General features: G+C 55.1%; 1 protein-coding gene across 4 annotated transcripts in view; it reads right to left on the reverse strand.

The window, feature by feature from the left end:
• PTPRN2 (protein tyrosine phosphatase receptor type N2) overlaps positions 1 to 19006 on the reverse strand; it is a 697620-nt gene that overhangs the window by 625822 nt on the left and 52792 nt on the right. For 3 of the 4 annotated variants that reach the window (XM_079932273.1, XM_079932274.1, XM_079932276.1), the window contains exon 2: positions 1545 to 1595. In XM_079932273.1, the coding sequence (XP_079788399.1) occupies positions 1545 to 1595 (51 nt within the window). Of the gene's footprint in view, positions 1 to 1544; positions 1596 to 17072; positions 17291 to 19006 lie in introns of those variants that run through there. The other variant, XM_079932275.1, reaches the window with a different exon arrangement.

Consider the following 19006-nt stretch of genomic DNA (forward strand, 5'->3'; position numbering starts at 1 on the left):
TGGGGTCAGGGAAGGAAAGCCTGCGAGGACAGCTGTGGCCTCCAGGCCTGCTTTGTGTCAAGGACAAAGGGGGGGAACAGAGCTACAGCTTTCATCCTGCTGGGGCCACCCTGGCCTCCAATTAAATTAAACAGGCACACCTGTTTCCTTTATAATCAAACTTCACCAAGCCAGGGCAGAGGACATATTTTTTTAATAAAATTATTTTTAAAGCTGCCTCCAAATAAAAGCTTCAGGAGGCACCGTCGCAAGAAGCCACGGTGGGACCCAGAGAGAGGCCCGGCCGCGAGGCTGCACCCCGAGGCGCTCAGGCCGGACAGCCCTGCAGCGTCGCAAACCGGACAGCTCTGGTCACAGAGGCCACACCCCAGCCCAGGCCACTGCTTGTCATGACTGAACAGCACCCCCCCACCCAAGCAAAGACACGAAACCGAACCATCCAGCCCGTCAGCAGTTCGTCCCCAGGGCACGCGAGCTGCCGGGACACAGGCACAAAGTTGTTCCCAGCCCTGAAATCCGCACTCTCCGACCCAGGACTTTCTCACCCTGGAATGCCTGGCGCACCTGGTATTTGACCTTCAGCCCCTCAACGGTGTCCCCCGTGGGCCTGGCAAAGACCAGTGGGCTCAGCGAAGGTCAGGCAAAGGCCCCTTCACCCCGAGGGCCTCGCTGCACTGGACAGAAGGGTCCCAGGGCCGCACGGCCTCCCAAGTTGGGTCCACCCACAAGCCCCGCGTGGCGCAGAGAGCCGGGTGGAGCCAGAGCGCCTGTGTCCAGCCAGGCAGGGAAAAATCCACCCCAGACACACCCATAATCTAACGACGGGGACGGGCAGTGAGGGATAAGAAAGCCTGCCTCATGCTGGGCCACGATCGACGTGTGCAGTGCCCGGATCTGCTGCCAATCTAACAAGATGCTGGGTCTTCTTCTAAGGGGCAGCCCCTCTGAGCAAAGGCTCCAGAGCCCAGGCCTGGGAGGACACCCTGCTCTGACATTTTAGGTCCCCCATTTGTGGGCTACGAGCCCTACCTGAAAACACAAAGCACCAGACGTCTTCTCCTCCACCTAATAAGAGAGGAAAAGAGGGGGCCGAAAAGATAAAGCTGCGGAAGAGGAGAGATGGGAAGAACTTGAGAGCCCCCAGATCAAGCAGCCCTACTCCGGAATTCTGGGTTCATGAGCCTTAACTACTTTCACGGACACTCGTCTGGGCAGTCACCTGTAACTTTTAAATACAAACAAACAGCTTCCCACGAATCAGCTTAAAATACTGGGGTACAGGTACAGATAAAGATACGGACACACAAACACACGTTCACAGAAAGAACCTGTTCTACTTCCATTAATTTCCCATTTCCTCTCCTTTTAGTAGTGTCCAGAGAAGTTTCAGCTCCACGACGCTCTTCGGAAGAATCAAACAAACTCAGCCTCACCCAGAACCTTCGCTCCACACAGCGAAAAGCCACGCTTGGAGTCACAGTGGGCTGGTGGGACAGAGGCAAACCCACACCCTCAGCCATGTGTCCGGTGGCACCAGCACTTACCGTTCACGCAGGTCTCAGAGGGTGTGCACAGGCCATCCTCGAGTAAGCAGCCTGGGGAGGAAACACAAAGGAGAAAGGAGTCAGAGCCTCAAGACGAGCAATGCAGCCCTCGGGGCCGTGGCATCTGCTGACTCCTGCGTCCCAGAGAAGCAGTGCAGACCTGCGCGGGCTCTGAGGGTTTGGCCTTTCTGAGATGCTGCTGCATCATCTGGAAGCCAGAACAACGTGCCCCTGGCTTGAGTCAGTGAGAGGGAATAAATGCAGGCGCAGCTTCTCCATCAGGAGGATGGTCACCGTCATCCTGTCCCTTCTGGCAACGAGGAGGGGCCGTGTGCCCGAGGGGACCTTCCCGTGAGCGGCAGAGGGGACGCCGGGTGCGGGCCCTTCAGGCAGACACCTCGTGGCGAGCTCCCCGTCACGGCCAGGCCCACAGGGCTCTGTGAGCAACATCGTTCGGGTAGCGCCCCTGGGTCCCTCTCTCAAACGTCCTAACACCCGCTACGTGCACGCCCGAAATGGACAGGCAGCCTGCGTTTGTGGCCAACGAATGGGGAAGAGGAGGGAGAGAGGCACAGGCTCCATAAAGAGACCAGAACGTGAAGCGAGCGCGACGCCAGACAAGTTTACCCACAAGCGGGGGGCGGGGGAAGGGCCCAGAAGGCGGGCCTCCTGCTCTGCCTTCAAGTACATCTGCGACGCAGGGAAAGGACAAGAGCAAATCCATCCACGGTGGGGCGACCCGGTCAGGCGAGGGTGTGAACAACGGGAGCAACAGTCAGAGTGGTCCTCGGGGCCCCCCTCAGGGTGCCCCAGGGCGGCGCCCCCTCTGCCGCTCACGGGAAGGTCCCCTCGGGCACACCTGCCCCAGCGGAGGGCCGTGAGCCAACGAGCGCCAGGTGTACCCTGAACACACCGCACCTTTCAGCGACGCAGAGAACACATTACTTTCAAAGCGTGATGCCTGCACTCCTGTTCCTCCAACTGACAAACTCCTATTTACCCACTGAAACCCAAGTCGATAGTGCCCCCTGGAAACTCCCTTGACTAGGCTGGCCAATTAGTTCTGTCCAGGCACCCGCTGTAGGACTCTCCACATTGTATTGTGATGTCAACGTAAAGGCATAACTTCTCTGACTATGAGATTCTCAAGGTGAGAAACCACATAAATTTATGTTTTTATCCTCTACCATTTCGTGAATGGCTACCCGTGTGTCTGGAGAACAGCAGGTGCTCAAGAGTAAACAGATGAGTGAAAGAGGATGACAAATAGAGGAAGTTATTAATCACAGGGGATTCACCCCCAGGGTCACTGTAAAGTTTCCAATCAGGGAACTGCTCTAAGATCCTACAGCCGAAGCACTCATTCCTTTAAACAGATACGGACTGAGGAAGGCCCAGAACCCGGATCCGCAGAGGATGCAAAATACGGTCCCAGAACCAAGGAAGAGAGTCTCACAGAGGATGGAACGGCCCAAATTCACGAGAAGACGGAGTCTCACCCTGCCCTTGTGACAACTTTCAGAGCCGGAACTTACAGTCCCCTCGTTGCAGAGGAGAAGCCCTGAGAGGCAGGCCCAGGGTGCAGACCCGCGGCGAGCTGGACACTGCCCTGGGCCTCAGCTCGGAGCAGAGGTTCCATCCTCCTGAAACCTCATACCCTCGCGAGAAACAGCACTTCCTTTTTCAGTCTAGTTCCAACGCACACCTCTACCGCCTCCTTCACCGTGAACTGACCCCCGTGTTCAGCTCCCCTCTTCTCGCAGCTGCGCCCTCCTGTCCCACTCCCCCCTCCCTCCAGAGCCAGGCCGAGTGCGGGATAGGAGGAAAACACCCTAAGAGGGAAGCTGCGCGAATGCCCCCCCCAGACAGTCTGGCACAGGGAGACTTGGGGAGACTGAGTCCAGTCTGGTTCCCCCCAAAGCAGTGACCTCAAGGAGGTCACCTGGCCCCTCTGGTCTCAGCATCCCGATCACTGAAATCAGGGCCAGGTTAGCCAACCGCCAAGGCTCTGTTCATCCACCCAGAGGGAGACCCGCTCGGCTGGGTGACCAGAAGCAACGGCCAAGGGCCTTGCGAGAAGCCCGGGGCTCGGGCCGCCTCTCCCACGGCCCAGGCCCTCGGGGGGAGGCCGCTCTCCATTACCGCCCAGGACGATCGCAGAAGACCTCAGAGGAAGACAGGACAGAGGGGCAAGGGCAGCCGCACGGCTCAGGCCAGAGACTCGCTCACAGTAAGAACTCTGTGCTTGTCACGTGGAAGCGGCAGGTGACACTGCTTGAAAAGGCATCAGGAAAATGCTTTATTCGCTCGCCGTCCTGCTCTAATCACGGCTAACAGTGAGATGCGATCTGAATGGGACGTGCATCACGATTCACTCTTGAATCCCAACCTGGGAACAACAGCGTGCTATCAGAGTGTCCACCTGGCTTGGACTACCCCAGGGAGCCGGAGAAAATGCGTCAGAGAGACCGCCACCGGCAGCATGTCAAGTTATTTACGGCCAGAGCTGCAAATGCTGTGCACATCTCGCCCAGCCAGGCAACATGCTAATTTGACTGCTAATTTACTTGTGTCGTTATCTGCACTAAAATTAAGAAAGACCATATTTCATTTTAAATATCAGCCATAAACCATCAAGAGAGAAAGAAAGAGACATTTGTCTGACGGCGCTTGGTTTAGACAGAGTCCCATCCCCAGGTCGGCGCTGCCCCCTCACCCTGGGCGGTCACCGCTCACGCTGCTGCCTCAGGTCAAGTGCATGGATGGTCTCGGGTCCAGATGCCGCTCTGAAGGCAAGAGTTAAATCCATGAAGAAAGCCACAGCCAGCCACCTACCCTGAATCTCCTGGGGCCCAGTGCTCAGACTAGAGCTCCTCACTTAAGGGTGTGCTGCACACTGTCCGTGAAGACAAGGAGCGCAGGCACACGCACACACACGTGCGCACACACGCACACATACACAAACGCACGTGCACGCGCACACACACACACACACACACACACTCCTGAGCTTTTTTAGTTCAAATTCTCCTTCCTCTTTACTCTGAACACTGAGAGGTGCAGTGTCACCACCTTGGTGCCTCTTTTTTCTCATCCTTTTCAGAATCAAAATGGATCCAGCTCTTCTGAGAGGAGCCAGGCTGGCTCTGCCTCTCATACCCCACCACACCCAAGAGGCATTCAGAAAGGGTTTTGTACTTTGTGGTGGAAACAGTTCATGTGAGCCGGACCCCACCGCCCTGTCGATCGGAGACTCACCCTCACCTGCCCCAACCTGTCCCTTCCACTCCTGGGGGTCCCCGCAGGTGGGACTCCGCTGCAGGGGCCAGAGGCCCCAGCCCCGCCAACTCCATCACCTCCATTCCAACCAGCCACAGTGGAGCCATTCACCCACCTGGGTCTGGTCTTCTCGCCTGACAAACCAGAATCAAAAGAACTCACTCCCCTCCCTCAGGGTTTCTGCAAAAGTTCTGAGACAGACATAAACATGCACTAACATAATGCAGAGGTTTTGTGACTGAATAATGTAAGAAAAAGCCGAATGTAAAGTGAATTCTCTCACCAGAAATAAAATAGCTTCCCTCTCAGATGGACCACAAGAACAAGAGCGTGATTGTGGACCTTCTACAAGGTAAGAGGAAGACTCAGAAACCAAGAGTAGTCTCACCCAATGTTGCTAAAACTGAGAGCTGATAACGCTACGAAGCCAATGGTTTAGTATCACAGCCAAATAAAACTACAGCGAAATCCAGCGGCACAAGGACTGCACGGCATGCGTTAATGACAAGTATGTCATCCTTTTCCCAGTGGCAGTTTTCCACAACATGTCTTCTCATACGTGGATTTTCCGTTACTTTGTCACTTGTCCCAAGTAAACAATACAATGTAGCGACCTTCCCACTACCTTGTTCAGTTGTGCTCCTGAGCTTGTCAGTTGAACACTGTGACCTGTGCCTTCCATACACTGTGTCGAGTCCTAGATAACCCTGCAATGCACTGGTTCCCATGTTACAGATGAGGAAAACCAGGACCCAAAAAGGTAATATGTCCACAGCCAAAAGCCTGGTTTGTCCCTGCCCCAAAGATGCTCTTCCCCACTACTGCACGCTGTTCCGGGTAAGAGGGTGTGTGTTCACCAAGGTCACTTGAGCAGAGAGAGGCAGGGGTGCGGCCACCGGACTTTCACCTGATGGGACGGCAGGTCCAGCCCTCCGCCTTCACCCCTCCACTCGGAGAGCCCCTGCAGCCACACGCTCCTCCCCTGCGGCCACACCCCTGCCTCGGCTCTGCTCCTGGCCCCGGGAGAGCCCCTGCAGCCACACGCTCCTCCCCTGCGGGGCTGGTCTGTTTTCCAGGCTTTGGTTTGGGCGCTGACTTGTCATATACTCAGCGTGTTCTCCACTCACTTGGACCATTCCTCTTTTTCCGGGAGCTGCTTCTTGGCTCCACACGTCTAAGTAGCAGCAACCTAGAAGCTGTGTGTGCGGCCTTGGAACGCGAAGGTTCCTGCCTGCACCAAGCTGTGAGCCGCTGGACCCGAGTGGGAGCGGTGCAGGCCCGCCCGGCGCAGTGCCTGCAGGCCAGGGGGCCCCTGCGGGTGTGGGTCCTGAGGGCCACCTCCCCGCGGCGAGTGCCAGGACAGCCGGGACGGCTCCGTGGCCCACGGGGTGCCCACGCGCGCAGGTGGGTCCTCCGCCGGGCCCGCCCGGGAGCAGGGCCGGCGCGTGGCGAACCGAGCCCACCAGCCGCTCCTCTGCTGCTAAAGGGAGCCGGGCGAGAGCTCTCGAGGCCTCCAGCTCCCACACGTGAGGCGTCCACACTCAGCCTGTGGCTCGCCCGATTCAGCCGTTCCCTTTACTGGGAAAAGTGGCGTCGGAACACAGGTGGCAGGGACAAGGCCTCTGGTAAAGCACGTACCGCCCTCATCCCGTGACCGTCCATCCCCGGGGCCCGACGTGTCTCGAGTGCCTGGCCGGCCCACTAGGCAGCAGGGGGTGCCCCTCCTGACGGGGCAGAGGTCCCGGGCAGGGGCGGCTGGTGGACCAGGTGGCGACAGGTCCCCTCTCCCACCACGACTGCCGAGCTCTCCAGCCGGGGGGCGCCACCCCTAAAAGAGCAGAGAAGCCGTGCCAGGGCGGGGGTGGGAGGCGCAGCCCGGCTCCCTCCCTGACGGCCGCAGGGGCGCACAGGCAGCTCTGAGTCCGGCACTAAGCCCACTTCACAGACGCCCGTCACGCCCGGCTGAAGGGAGCTGGCGTCTGACAGCAGGAACCGGGCAATACCAGAGGCAGGTGTCACCTGGCCCGCGGGGCCCGGGCCGTCGCCCGCTTCTTCAGCAGCCTGTGCGCGGCTTCCTCAAGGCCCGCGGGCGGGAGCCTGCACGCACGCACTCACCCTCGCCCCCGAGCGGCTCTCCACGGGGCCCACGTTGAGGCTGGTACCCGGCGAAGCCCCGGAGCTGCCCCCATCGCCACACACACGGGGGACAGAGTGGTGCGAGCACGGAAGGCAGCCTCTCGGGACAGACACTCGAGCCCTCGTGGCCATGGCGTCTGCGAGGGCGTTTTACGCCACAGCCGTACCGGCTCTGGTACGGGAACACGGCGGACGTCACGACTTAAACATCTACGGCAAAGTCACATGACAGAAACCCCGCCTTCCCCTGACTTCGGAGACACCCGGGCACGGTGAGCGCCGCTGCCGGCACGGCGTCGAGCCCGCTGCCCACAGCCCCGGCCCTCAGGCCCACTGCTGCTCCCTGGCAGCAGCGTCGTGTCGGCCTGGCTCTGCTGGGCCTCAGGAAGCGCAGCCGGGCCGTGAGCCCCTGCACCCGGGGTACGTGACCGCTGCACCCACCGGCAGTGGCCGCCCCTTATCAACTTCTCATCGTCTCCCTCACGGGAAACACGAAGGGCTTGAAACCCTGAATTCTGGGGACCACATTATACACTTTTCTAGCAACGAAGGCGTAAGAGTGAAAAGAGGTTCTCTTTAAAGCCGTCTTCATCTCTAATATCCCAAAGGGGAAGCAAAGGGCCTGCTCCGCTCGGTCTCCTCCGAGGTGAAGGGGTGGGTTCCCTGCACCCGGCACTGCTCTCCACATCACCGCGCCCCAGGCACAGACCACACAAACGAGGCCCCCTGCGCCCACTGTGCTCTGCCTGGGTGCTTCCGTCGGATCAAAGGCAAAAACGTGTCAGGGCAGGGTGTCCAGGCAGCAACAGAAAACCACTTCCACATTAAAAATCCACTTCTCTTGGAACAAGACCCTGAAAAGCAAGCAAGAGATTAAAGGGCACCAGCCCAGGGGCTGCGCAATCCGAAACTGGCGCTTCCCTCCGGAGACAAGGGCAACAAGATCTCAGATCGAAGCCCTGATGGAGATTTCAAAGAGAGTGGGGAGGAAAAGGGGGAGAGGAAGCAGCGGGGCTGCCCGCCCCCCAGGACGCCCCAGAAGGAGACGCAGCTCCCGTCACAGGCCCGTCCTCCCCCTGGAGAGAGGGGGGCGGGCATCGCCTCTGCTGTGTGCAGCCGTCCACCAGCATGTCTCTGTCCACAAAAGGGACGGTGCAGGGGCGGAGACAGGAACAAAGCCCTCCAGCCCGCGGCCCGGGGGTGGCAGCCCTCGTCCTCACGCCCTGCACGTTCCACCTTCACCTTCCCAGGTTGTTAGGTGTGGGCTCTGCCAGGGCCACACCTCCCACCCCAGGGCCACGCGAACCTCTCTCTGCAGCACACCTGGGCGGCTTGCTGCGCGGCGGCCAAAGCGCACCTGGTTCAGTAACATCAGCCCCGTGCATTCCCGCTCCAGCTGGACTAGGTGTATTCTGAGTGGCATTTTAACTGTCTCTTTGCTTTTTGTTCTCAGACAGGTTTTCTGAGATGCAATAATATTTTCCCCAAAAAGGGTATTTGCTGAATTATTCTTTTGGATTTAGAAAGCATTTCTAACCTTGTTTCCATAGATACAAAGTTAAAGAAAAGCTTTGAAAAAAATATTTAACAAGGAGCCTTGAATGTCAAATACTGAGGGTGCAAATACACACTGCATTAGGAGAAAGAAATGGAACCCCAGAGACCCCCCCGACTGGTGCAGTCATGAGCCAGGCCAAACACAGCAGCTCCCCGTGAAACAACAGCGTGGAAGTGAGAACAACTGACGGAGATCATACAAAAGTAAGGCTGCGAGTGTGGTGCACGTGCGCTGCAGACCCAGCCTTCCGCGGCTGTGCTGGATGCATGGCCTAGGGACTGTCACAGTGCTGGGCTGCCTCGGGTCTCAGGTGAAAGAGTGAAAGGTTCGTTCAGTTGCTCAGCCATTCCTGATGCATGGGGCCCCTGGACAGTCACATAAAATCTCAGGACCCTCCTTAGGAAATCAATCTTATTCTGCCATCGTCACATGATAGAACACACAGTTCTCAAACTGTAGTGCCCATGAATCAACCGGGGTCCTGATAAAATGCCACGTGGATTCCTGAAGCCAGAGTGGATCCCAGGTTTCTGCATTTCCAACAAGAAGGGCACAACATGTAGAAATAATTTTAATTTAAAATTTTTAGGACTTCCCCGGTGGCTCAGTGGTTAAGAATCCGCCTGCCAATGCAGGGGACACGGGTTCGATCCCTGGTCCAGGAAGATCCCACATGCCGTGGAGCAACTAAGCCCATGCACCACAACTACTGAGCCTGCGCTCTAGAGCCCGCGAGCCACAACTACTGGGCCCACAAGCCACAACTACTGAGCCTGCGCTCTACAGCCCATGAGCCACAACTACTGAGCCCGCGTGCCACAACTACTGAGCCTGCGCTCTAGAGCCCGCGAGCCACAACTACTGGGCCCACAAGCCACAACTACTGAGCCTGCGCCCTACAGCCCATGAGCCACAACTACTGAGCCCACATGCCACAACTACTGAGCCTGCACTCTACAGCCCACGTGCCACAACTACTAAGCCCATGCACCTAGAGCCTGTGCTCCACAACAAGAGAAGCCATAGCAATAAGAAGCCCGTGCACCGCAACAAAAAGTAGCCCCTGCTCACCGCAAATAGAGAAAACCTGCGCGCAGCAACGAAGACCCAACGCAGCCAAATAACTAACTAAATAAATAGCAGCATATCCCCTCCCAAAAACAAGTCAATAAACTGAAGGAGCATATTATTAGCGACTGCATCACACAGTAAACCTGACGAGCTCTTTAGGCCCATCTTCTGGACCCAAACTCTGTACTTTCCCAAGCACCAAGTGACATGCCTTACTCAAATTATCTTGTATTATCTATGAAGGAAAAAAATCATACACCAACTAACATTCATGAGCGCCCTAGGTTTCATTTTAAGATAGATGCATATTTCTATGTATTTTAATCAGGATTAAAAGGCAAGAACTGCTCCTGCGGCTTCATGTTCAGAATTCTCACACTACGAGCTCAAGGACATCAGGGGTCTTTTTCAGATAATTTTCTGGTTTTGTTTTTAAATGATGAGATAAGAAAGAACGTTTGCTATTTGTGAGCACCTGTCCACAAAAGAAGCATGGTGGTAAGTGTAGTCTTCGTGCCAAACATGAAATCCCAAATGAGACCACTGTCACTGCACATCCTTTTAACACTGACACCTGAAGTACTGGGGACACGGAGACACGCTACAGAGGATGGGGCTGAAGGGCTAGGAAGGGTGTCCGGGTGAATCTGAGCAGTAACTGTTTTGTCCTCCTCTTTAACTTGTTGTATTTCAGCATCCTTGATCTCCCGCACCCTGCTGTCCACGGTAGGTCCAGACTACATAGCGGAACAGAGAAGAAAAATGACTGCAAACTGTGTCACAGTGATATGAACAAGCAGCGTCCAGTTGGCAACGGCACCCCGCAGGACACAGGCCACGGTACGTTAATACGCTTTATTCAGAAAGGGTTGGGGCCGCTACACTTGAAAAACGTGAGCTGACAAGGTTTCAGTCTACCTTCCCTGCTCTCGTCTATCCCCGTCTCCAGTGAGGCACGCAGTTCAGGGGTGAACAGAGACCAGGAGCGACAGGCCACCTGCAGCGGTGGACACTCCTCTCCCTCGTTCCGCCTCTCCCCTCCCCTCACCAGAGCTGGAGCCCATCAAGCCACCCGGGGGTCAGAGAGAGGAGCCCCAGGAGCTTCAGGGCACCCGGGGCACGCAAAGCACGGCCACACGCTTGTGCAGGTAAAGTGCTGTTGGGACACAGCCCACCCCCCTGCTCACACCTCATCTATGGCTGCTTCTCTCCTACAACAGCTGAGCTCAATACTTGTGACAGACACCACGGGCCTGAAAAGCCTCAATTAGTTTACAGAAAACTGAGCTGGCCCCAGTCCCTTAGAAGGAAAGCAGGTTGCTCATGGGACCAAAAGGAGGTTAGAAACTGGGCTTGAAAAAATAGGCGGGAACCAAGACAGGACACCTCCAGAACACAGCACAAGGGACGCAGCGCCCCCATGGGACTCTGCAGCAGCCAGGCCCTGCACACTCCTCAGGCGCCCCTCCTCGCCGCACGGCTCAGAGCTCGGGCACAGCAAGGCTGGCCTCGCCGACGGCAGGTGGCCTCACGGCCCCAGCACAGTTCACACAGGGGCAGCCACACGCCCCCAAACCTGGACTGCGCTGCCCAAGAGCATGTGGGCCTTTCCAGGATCCCAGGACACCACGGACTCCAAGTTCACCTCAGAACACAAGCTGATTTTTTCCACATTCACTGCTGAGCCACCCAGCCTGGACCGTCCTGGACCATTCCCACCACTGACCTCTCGACCCCAGAACAGGACTCTGTCCTCATTCTCGTGGGAATCCACACTTGTCGTAGCCACAGCCTAAATCTTCTGGACTCCATCTGTGCAGCTGCAGCTTTTCTCCAGCCCCTCCCTCTGCGTCCTGTGCAGATTTAATAAACCGGTCCATCCTTCCCATCTATGTCTAAGTCTTGGACAGGCAGGGTCAACTGAGGTCTGCACTGGGCCTGGGGCCACATCCAGGGCTGGCTAACCACCAACGTCGTTGGTAAAAGCTTGCAGCAAATGCCCCTACGAGCCTTCTTCCGCACTTGCCACAGCTGTTTGACCCTGCGGGGCAGGCCCGGGACTCTTCCTCCAGAGAAGGAAGCAGGACTGTGGTCAGTGTGCCATCCTGCCCCCCGCCCAGTAGGAGCTGTACGAACCTCACGGAGTCACCTCTGTGATTCAGTTCAAGGGCCCAACATCCAACCCATTTCCCCCTTCTATCAAGCAGAGTTAAAAGGTCAAGGTGACACAGAACCAAAGTTGAGTGCTGTTTCAAAAAGCAGGACCAGAACTGCATGAGTGGGGAAATGAACTCTCAAGATTTCTTTTCCTTCTTTCTAGTCTCCACGGCCTCATTTACATCTATATTATGGGTTCTGCTGACAACACACTATAGGAAAAGGCAAACTGCCAGGCAGCACCCAGCAGGCATGGCTGAGCTCACGGGCAGAGTGCCGCGCGGAAAGTGCGATGAGCCCTGTCTTTGTCTGGTGCTGGCAGCTTGGCCTGAGGCCCTGGGTGGCCACACATGGCGAGAACTGACGGTGGCACGGAGCAGAGCTGCCTATAGGTTTGCACAGGAGAAGTGATGGGTGACGCGCCCACCTCCTTCTCCGTGCCTAGCTGTGAACTAGGGGCGTCTTAAATTGCAATTCCACCCAGCAAGCATCCATTCAAGGTCCCTTATGGGCCACACAGACAGACACAAGTGAAATACAGAGACCCGTCCCCAGAAGCCACTAAGGGAAGTGCATCTGCATACCTCACATCGGTGATGATGACCCACCAGTAACGTTTCAAGGCCTCCATCCCCAAAGTGTCAAGGGCATGCCAGAAAATGGGCCCTGTCCTGTGCACGCTAGGGAACATTCCTCTGGGCCTGGTTCTCAGAGGGGACACTGGATGTTCTCAATGTGATGACTCTGTATCTTAGCTTCTCCCTCTGGGGTCTCCCACAGCCCCCATGACACAGAATAACTCGGACGTCCCCGGTGCGCTGACGAAAGTTTGCTTCGCTTACGCAACCCAGAGCAGGTGCTCAGTAGAGAGGAACGAAAAGCTCTGCTGCATTTATTCAGTAATAAATGAGCGATTTCCCCAACTCTCACCCTGTGAGAGCCTCACGCCCTCAAAGTGCCCCCCTTCTCATTCTCACACATTCAGAATAAGGCTATTTTACGTTTTCCAAGATTTCATTACAAAAAGAAAATTCTACCCTTCTTCGTATCCACTGTAACTCCCCCTTCTATTCTAGCCCAGGCTCTTTCTTTCCTATTGTAACAGTAAAGCAGTTCAGAGACATCAGAAATTCTCCCATTTGATGAAAAACACTGGAATTCCATGTCGAAGAAGCAACCACATTCTTACAAAAATGAGAAGGAACAGAAGGAGAAAGACAATCACGAGCAGATCAGATGGGATGCGAAAAGCCACCAGAAAGGACACAAAGAACACGCTGACAGAATGAGACTGGATTCTTTTCAGAGACGATTAACGAATGAGAAAGTGACGGGTCCTCGTTGCTGTGCACGGGGCAGCAGGAGCCATGAGAACCAAGGCACTTTGCTGTCTTACGACCCCTCCCACAGCAAGCCTTACTCTCTCGCACATGTGAGACCGTATGTAGTTTGCAGCATAACATGTACCATGGATGCACGATTTTCAATTTGTTTTCCTCAGGTCGGAAGGTTGAAAGCAGGTGCCTAGGACTCGGGGACAGCAGGAAATGCCAGGTTAATTTTCCTTCTGATGTCTGTGACTGCAGAACCTCCTCTCCTCCCTCCCTCCCCTCTCCACGTTTTCTCTTCATTTCCCCCGACCTCAAAAAACAAAGAGGCGGTGGAGCGAGCTGATGTGTCAGGACTGGCAATAGCATCTCAAGGTCCGTTTCCAGGATTAGCATCCCCAGCCTCATCCCGTCCCAGGGCCCACAGAGAGCAGCATGGTTTTGTGATTCCACTTAAGTGACTGGACAAAGGCCACGCGCTGAGATACGAACGTGGAGGTTACATCAATTTACGTGGAATTCAGAAGGTAAGAGAACCCATAAACCACAGAATGATCTGTTCCTCCAACTCTTCTAAACCGTGCACGTCTCGTACCCACGTGAAAGACCATACAAACAGGGTGCTGCCCTTTCCCCTGAACATACCTCAACAGACATCCACGACCTTGCTGAAGAAAAAGGAAAACTTCCACAGGCAAGTCTCGCCGCACAGCCTTGCCCCACAGATAACACGCAGAGTCCCCACACGTTTCCCAAGCATCATGTCTCTGCAGCCCCATGGGATCAGCTCAAGCATGTGCGTGGGAGCCTGTTCACTGGGCCCCTGGGTAGAACAGGGTTGTTATCGCAGTATTTAAAAAGAAGTCATCCTTAAGTGAAAGAAGCCAGTCTGAAAATTCTGGAAAAGATAAAACTATAGAGAAGGGAAAAGATCAGTGGTGTCCAGGGGTCCCGGGAGGGAGGGCTGACTGCGTGCAGCGCAGAGCACTTTTTGGGCAGTGAAGCTTCTCCGTAATTGTGGACACATGACTCTACATACCCGTTGAAGCCCACTGAACTTACAGCACAAAGATGAACCTAAATGTATGCAAATTTAACGAAAAATTAACAGTGAGGCAGGAGGACACCGGGATGGAATGAAGACTATGACAAAAGAATGTAACTGTGTTACAAATGTGAGAAACCACCACCTCTCAGGGGCTGCGGGAAAGATGCTGACCTAAGTAACTCTGGAAACGAGGAGAGCCTATAAAACTACTGGCAAAAGAGACTGTACATAAGCCCTGTATTCTAGTTGATAAAGTTTCACCAGGAGCACAGACTAGCAGTTCTCACACTGAAGTCCAACAATTAAGTAAATAGACTGCAGTTGGTGGGGGCCAGACCTCTCACTGTTGCAGCTGCAGACGACAGAAGCAAAGGCAGGAGACAGGAGGACCCCCGTGGCGATGAACTAGGGCTGGAGACACCGATAAGCGCCGCTGTTTAGCCTGATACAGATACAGATGGTCACAGACAGAAATATTTATGAGTGTGATTAGTGCACACACATGTGACTCCTCGCTCTGTTAGCTAAGACGTCCACAGCAATGACACCACAGTAGCCATGAGCACGCCCAGTGCTCAGATCCTGGCTTCTAACCCCACTCACAAATAAAAGGCACTGAGATTCCCTAGAGAAACGGCTAATTCTGAGATTCGGGTAGGAAATACACCAGATGAGCCTAGAGCATCATGTAGCACCAGAAAGTAAGAAAGTGCTCGAGACAACAGCCATACAGATGGGAGTATTCAAAGAGAGCCGACTGAAACAGCTCCTACTGACCAAAGCTGGAAATCGGAGCCAAAAAAATACAGTAGTAGTGGATTATTATCCAAAGTATAAAGGAAATTAGTGAATAAATAAACGAGGAAAAGAGACAAACCGCCTGTGCAGGAAAATTCCAAACAATGTGTGTAGATTCTCCCCCTCGAGGTGGGGAGCACAGCTCCCACTCCTTAGATGTGGGCATAGCGACTTCCTTCCAAAGAGTACAGTGTGGAAAGGGGGAAAGAGTTCCTTCACATGGACACACCTGGCAAACACACCTCAGCCAGGAGATCAAGGTCCACGTCAACAGGGATAAGTCATCTTGACAGTGTGTGCCCCTGACATGATGTAACGAGAACAGCATTCACCTCTGTGGTCTTCCTCCCAGAAACTCATAACCCCAGTGCAATCACGAGAAAAATATCAACAAAGCCAAACTGAGGGACAGTCTACAAAATATCTGACCAGCACTCCTCAAGGTCAGGGTCACTAGAAACAAGGGGAGTCTGAGGAAACGTCATGGCCAAGAGGAGCCTAAGGAGACACGATGACTAACGTAACACGGTACCTGGATGGGCTCCTGGAGCAGAAAAAGGACACTGAGAAAAACTAAAGAAATCTGAATAAAGTGTGGAACGTAGCTAATAGTAATATGTCAATATTGGTTCATTAATTATCACAAATATATGTACTAATGTGTTAGTAAGGAGAAACTGGGTGTAGGGTATATGGGATTCTCTGTCCTAGCGTCACAGTTTTTTGTAAATCTTAAACTGTTCTTTTAAAAAGTTGTTTTCAAATAAATTTAAAAAAAAATATATATATATATACACACACATACACATACACTTACATATATATAGTATGGCCACACAATGGAACATACGAAACCATCAAACGTTCTATAAGTTAATATTTCTTAGCATAATAATAGGCTGATGCTAAATGAAGCTCTGAAAAGCTGTGGCTGTAAATACAAAGGGTGTAGGAAGCAGCGCTGACATTCACACTGCTTCTACGTTGGGCAGTGGGAATACCCGCCATTTTATTTTCTTCTTTTTTGTGAATCTGTGTTTCTGAATGTTACTGCCTTTGTAGTATGAAATATTCTACAGGTTTTCAGTTACTGGATTTACAAAAAGTCATTGGATAAAAGAAGCTGAGGAAACGATCCTGATTTCTTCACAGTCTGAAAGTGGTTTTGACTGCTCACTCGCTCAGCCCATCACCCCAAGAAAACCAGAAGGTCTGGCTCATCTTTAAAATGCCGAGAACCCTGTGTCGACAAACCTTGAATTGAACAACGCAGATACTGAACAGAGAAGCTGTGACCACATTACCTTCCTGATGCTCCGTCTAAGACTGATTCCAAGAAGGGTTACTCGACGGGCCCTAACCTTTCCTTCTGTCCCCGAGGGTTTCCTTACCCCACCCCAGGAATGTCGGGGCTTCTGGGCTGAGCGCGCTTGAACACATACCAGTAAATGGGGAGGGCTCACACAGAGGACACACAGCTGGTGGGGACGAGCCTGGGATAACGGGTGGGCGCCAATCGGGGGACCTTCGGGGCTGTGAGCCCCACGAGAGTGGCCTGGCAGAGTGCCGCTTAGCGCTGGTGAAGTAACTAAGCCCACGTGGCCCCAGAGGAGACGGTCTCAGCTGTGTCCAGCTGTGGGCGTCCCCGAGGGACATAACATACCGCCGCGCCCCAGGGCAAGGTGATGGCTCCCACTGACAGAAGAGTCGCCATTTCATCGGCAAGAGCTCACATGTGCGCAACAGCCACCCCTCCTCCCCCGTGCCCAGAGGGTGGTCAAAGCAACACAGGTGAGAACCAAACGCACTTTCCAAACACAGCAGCCATCGACACGCAAACACACGGCCGACGCCTGGACACAGCAGCCACCAACATGCAAGCAGCTGTCTGCTTGAGTTTGCTTCTTCCTCACTTAAAGCTATTCGAAGATTTGGGAAATATTTATGAAAAGAAAATATTAGAGGACAGATCTGCCCTAATCTGTTTCATTAAAAAGAAAACAGGAACAGTTTCTGTGGAATTTCAAGGTCAAAAGATATTTCCCTCTGAAACTTTACCTTTCAAAGTTCATACAATATTTTTTAAAAGGAAAATAGGGACAGAAAACATCACAAATGTGACCACATGGCTGACCAGAACGACGACCACCTACCCGCCTAAGTCATGCTGGCGCGTGTCTGGTTTGGGGACCCAGCCGGGCCTGCCCTCTCTCACCACAAAAGCCTCTGGGGAGACAGTGAGAGGAAAAGCACCCGAAGGAAAGGAAACCATCCACCGGTGTCACTTCAGTTTATACCCGCAGTACCGCTTCTTGCCCGGATAACTTCCACCCAACGTTAAAAACGTCGCCAGCACTGCAGATGCTCAGGAAGAGTGCGAGCAGCAGCGAGAGTCCGAGGCAGGGGCGGGAGGGCGCGCGGAAGGCTGGGGCGGGGGGGGCCGGGGGACGCGGGGGGGGGGCGCGGAGGGCAGGCGGCTCCAGCGCGAGAGCGGTCCTTGGCGCCTGTGGATGTTCTCCCTCCCACGTATTTAACTGTTAAATAACAGCGTCTTGACACGAGGAAGAACCTCCTCCCACTCAGTTCACCAGCCGCGTCCTCGGCGCCCACGGCCTCCGACGGCTTTTCCATCACCGCCTCCTCCGCCTGGTGCCCGACACGCTGCCTTGCCGTCCGCGCGCGGGTCTTCCTGCTTCTCCGCTAGCCCTCATCGCCCTCCCACTGCGCCTTCTCCACACACCCCCGACACATCCGCGTCTACCAGGCTTCTACTGTCCGCCCCGCCTTCTCACATTTTACACTCCTCCCCGGGCCCCTCCACGTGGACGGCCTTCATCAGTCATGAGTCCTAAACACATTCCCAAACTCTTCCAAGAGCTCCAGAGGCAGAATCGCGCTTCTCTGGACACCGTCACCTCCGCGGCACGAGCACCTCTTCCTGAGTGGCCCCACGCCGGACTCCTCTTCCGCTGCCCGTCTCACTCACCAATGATGCCCGCGCCCACGTCGGCTACATCTCCTGAAAGCCCCTCTTCCGCCTCCTCCTCTCCCGTCCATCCCCCCAGCCTCTGCCTCAACAGCCTACTAACTAGTCCCTCTGCTTTAAGCCACTGCCCTGCTAGCTCTTCTCTCTGCGACTGGAAACCGTCTGCGACACCAAATGAACTGCGTCCAGTGAAGAGAACCCTCCAGTGATGGGCCCTATAAAAAGCCACCGGGCCCCTTCGGCGGGCCTGTTGTCACCACCCACTCCCACCTCCCTCACAGCCCCACTGCCTGCAGCTCTGGGCAGCCGCATCCTCCATGCTTTTGCTCATGCTATTCCGGGGACCTGGAATGCCCTTCTTGCCACCGGCCCCTTTAGACCTCGGATCACTGACCCTCTCCCTGCCCGCTTGGCCCCTGGGCCCCTTATGGGTTTAGAAAGGAAAGAGGAAAAGGAATGTCAGACACGCAGACCGAACTTCCTCCAGCCCAAGCCCCGCTTCTCTGCAGCTGCTGGGAGTCGGCCTCCCCGCCAGCCCAGGGTGTCTGTTCTCCGGAAGCGACACTACCTGCTCTCCTGTCCCTCCTGAGAGGAGTCTCAGCTACAGGTCCTCAGGGACCTGAAGGCTGACAGCCGCAACGCTTAATTATTATTTAGCGTAATTCCGTGAATTACAGGATTTCAGAGACGCGTGTACCCGCGAGCACGGATTTCTCCAAGAGGCCCCCCGTGGAGGCAGGTCCGCCTTCCTCCCGCCCCCAGTCTCAGGCCAACGCTCTGCTGATCGCTCCCCCACAGCACGTCTCCTAAGCCCGAGGCCATGGCTCACGGAAGGCCTCCAGGGAGCCTCGCGGGGACACAGTGCCCCGAGAGCCACCCTGACACCGGGCCTCACATCAGGGCCCACGGCTCCATGGTGTGAAACCGGAGGCTCCTCGGGGCCTGGCAGCGGCGCCCACTCCTCACATGGCTCCCCACGCGGCCTGCAGGCCCCCAACCCAGGCCCTGCTCGGGACCCACTGCTCTGCAAAAGGCACAGACACGGCCCTCCTGGCGCCAGGCTTCCACGGGTTTCTGGGGAAGCAAGCGTGTCCTTGAGTC

Source organism: Stenella coeruleoalba, assembly GCF_951394435.1.
Source record: "Stenella coeruleoalba genome assembly, chromosome: 9".
NCBI classification, from domain to species: domain Eukaryota; kingdom Metazoa; phylum Chordata; class Mammalia; order Artiodactyla; family Delphinidae; genus Stenella; species Stenella coeruleoalba.